The 3,445-nt window shown below is 54.7% G+C and overlaps 1 protein-coding gene across 1 annotated transcript; it reads left to right on the top strand.

Moving 5' to 3' along the window:
* Positions 1-530: 530 nt before the first annotated feature.
* LOC128276691 (sushi, von Willebrand factor type A, EGF and pentraxin domain-containing protein 1-like) lies at positions 531-1,908 on the top strand (the record flags this gene model as incomplete). Its single annotated transcript, XM_053015150.1, has 1 exon — positions 531-1,908. A coding segment is annotated over exon 1 (1,378 nt), but the record flags the coding sequence as incomplete, so codon positions are not given.
* Positions 1,909-3,445: the final 1,537 nt, after the last annotated feature.

Here is a 3,445-nt window from a genome sequence, read left to right as displayed (position 1 = left end):
GGACGGTTGACGAGTCAATTGGCGAAAGACGGTCGTGAAGTGAAGTTCTAAAATTTGTAAAGTCTCAGTGCTCAGTGGTTTGTAGTGCGCTAATTATTACAAGTGATCCAAGTTAACGGAATTCGATGTGGTGAGTTGGTGCTAAAATTTCCCCGAGTCCCCGTGGTTTACGCTATAAACCACCGGGAGACTCTGGACATTTTAACACCACACTTCACACACGGCGTCTTTCGCCTACTAGACTTCCAACTGTTCCAAGTGATCCAAGTGTGACAATTGTGCCTTGAAAGACGTTGGTCTGGGGCGAGTGCAGAGTGAGATATCGGTGACTGTGACTGGCGATAAGTGACTAGCTGGCCTATGTGGCCCAGTTCGGGCTGAACTTGATGTGTGATTAGGCCCGACCTCATAAACGTGCCATGGAAGTTAGTGTCATGTATGCTATTCCCTTCCAAGTTAAAGCGGGCCCGTTCCAATTTAATACTGGGTGGTGTGGTGCTGGTGAAGTGCGTTTTACTATACGGACCGTGATGATGGTATTGTGCGCTATCCTGGTCCTGTGGCTGTCGGCGGTGGAGCTGGTCGGTGCCGTCGAGCAGGGTCCAGCGTCTACCTACGGACCTGCCGATGCCGACGCCGGTTGGTACGACATCCTGATGACGACGACGACCACGGAGGACGGCGTGGCCGCCGCCACGCTCTCGGACTACCCGAGCGACCTCGAGCTGGCGCGGGCGGAAGTGGACGCGCGAGTCCACCGGGTGAGCCAGCGGTTCCGGGAGACGGTCGCCGAGATGCGGCGCACCAGTGACGACCGGCTGGATATCGTTTTCCTCGTCGACGCGAGCGCCAGCGTCGGGCGGGTCAACTTTGGGGCCGAGCTGCGCTTCATGCGCAAACTGTTGGCCGACTTCGACGTGAGCGTGAACCGGACGCGTGTCGCCCTGGTGACGTTCAGCTCCCGGCGCCAGGTCCTGCGCCACATCGACCAAATTTCGGTCCCGTCGGCCGCCCAAGACAAGTGTTCCCTGCTCCAGGATCAGCTGCCCGCGGTCGGGTACAGTGGCGGGGGCACCTTCACGTACGGGGCGATGATCGAGGCCGAGCTAATCTTTCGCGCCACCGCCACCGCCGCCGACGCCGCCGGTTCCAGGTCGCCGGTGATCTTCCTCGTCACCGACGGCTACTCGAACGGACGCAGCCCGCTGCCGGTGGCGAAGCGGCTGAAGAAGGCCGGTGTCCGCATTTTCGCGATCGGCATCGAGACGGGCAACGACGAGGAGCTGGCGCGAATGGTGACATCCCCGGCGCACCTCTACCTGGTGGCAACGTTCGAGCAGTTCGAGCGCTTGGCCCGCCAGGCTCTCCACCACGATTACCGGTCCGGCGGTCCGCCGGTCCCGGTCGGAAACCGGAGTCTCTGCGATCGGCTTTGCGACGACCACCCCGCTGGGACGGACGGATGTTGCGATGAGGGGGCCAGTTGCGGGTGCAGCACCAGCTCCGGCCACTACCGCTGCGCCTGCGGACCGGGTTACGCGGGGTCGGGCCTGCGCGGCGGCTGTCATCCGTGTGCAAACGGGACATTCTGGAACGGGACGGGCGGCGTGTGTGAGTCGTGCCCGTACCCGCGTCAAATCACCCGACGACTCGGTGCGCTCTCGGTCCGGGAATGCGTTTGTCCTGCCGGTTACCAGCAGGACGAGGATGGGCGGTGTGTGGCGGTGACGTGTACCGAGCTTCAGCCACCTCCCCATGGGTACTTCGTCATGGAACCGAAACCGTGCGGCCGGGTGCTGAACGCGGCCTGCGGTGTCCGCTGCCGGCCCGGATACGAGCTGACCGGCACCAGCATCCGGTTGTGCCAGGAAAACGGCACGTGGTCCGGTGCGGAAGCGAAATGCACACGTAAGTGAACCGCCCATCGCCATGCGCGCCATCTATCTTTGTTCCATTTTCCATCCGGTTCCTTTGTTCCGGATGATCTATTTTCCCTTTCGCTTTTCATTCTTTTTCGTTCTAACGCGTTTCTCATTCTTTCGTCCGCTTGGGAGGCTGCTTGACCCTTTTGGCGGGAAGGCGAATAATCCAAGCAAATGCTCCGCATGCTCCTCCAGAGACCTGGCGAGGAACATTTCATGACCCTTCGGCTCGCGGCGCCGGTGCAGCCGCACTTAATTCCTGCGCTGGGGCGATCGGCAAATCGGCAAATCTCGTGTTTTCGCCATTTTCATTCGTGCCTCGCTCGTACCTCGCTCGTACCTCGCTCGGTCTATCGTTCGCGCTAGGACTGCTTCGTGCAGTCACAAATACCAATAAATGTTCGTGCGGTCAAGAGAGAGAGAGAGAGCGAGCGAAATTGGAAGAAAATCTGGATGGTCGTTCGGAAATGGCGCGCATCCTCGCCATTGCTCCAGTTCAGCATGAAGCCACCAACTGAAAAGAATTTTCGAACTTCGAAAAAAAATCATCGACATAAATGTTCCTTAAACAATTACCAATAAGTGCCTTTTTATTATTAAAACATGTTACATCATCATTTCTAAATTTGATTTTAGATTTTGATTTTGGTCTAATGATGTATTTCAATTGTTACACATTGCAAGGCAGCGTCGAGAAATTGGCAATACAATCTCGTACCGGGTGCGTGGTTATAGTTGGTGAAAGCCTTAACTGTCCCTTCCCGTTTCCGTTCCAAGAAAGTTTCCAAGTAATATCTAAAATTGATTGTAACTAGCTTTCATGTTTCAAAAATCAACACACTATACACTGCGTATAGGCCGTTTGGAAGCTTGATCAGTACGAAGGTGCAATCACTGAGATCGAGATGCGATAGTGCATGTTTCGAATATTAGTCAACGAAATAGAGGTACGCTCTTTTGTCTCGTATTCCTCGGTAGAAGATCTATTTTCCCTTTGCATCATTACTACCTTATGTTGTCGCTTTTCATTTTTTCGTTTTGCTCAACGTGTTTTGTCGAGTGGTCCAGGCGTTTGGGTTGGCGGCGTTATTGAGCCAACAATCCGTCTGACGAAGGCACAGACAAGAAAACCGATCTACATATTTCCAAATCAGTTGAAGTAGACCTGCCAACGGTGAATCAAACGGTGTTGTATGATATGAACATGGTCTTTGGATCGCGTTGACAAGTTTTCATTTTTTTCGTTTCCGAAGCGTTTCTAATTCTTTCGTCCGCTTGGAAGAGTGCTTAACCCTTGGCGGATAGGTGGCCGCGCACCGAGCCATCCCGAAATCTATGCACTGCGCAGGACCCCAATCCACTAGTCGATAACGGGATTGAGACGAAGTCAAGTGGTCGACATTGCTTCTGTCGCCTCGATTTGGCTGTTTATGCCAGCGATAAGTGTTTCCTCACCGCGCTAGTGTTGGGTCGTTCAGCGCCTATTACCTGCGATCGCTCGGCATAATGAGCATGAAAACTCT

This window comes from Anopheles cruzii, unplaced genomic scaffold (genome assembly GCF_943734635.1).
Source record: "Anopheles cruzii unplaced genomic scaffold, idAnoCruzAS_RS32_06 scaffold02087_ctg1, whole genome shotgun sequence".
NCBI classification, from domain to species: Eukaryota; Metazoa; Arthropoda; class Insecta; order Diptera; family Culicidae; genus Anopheles; species Anopheles cruzii.
This window is presented reverse-complemented; position numbering and strand designations above follow the sequence as displayed.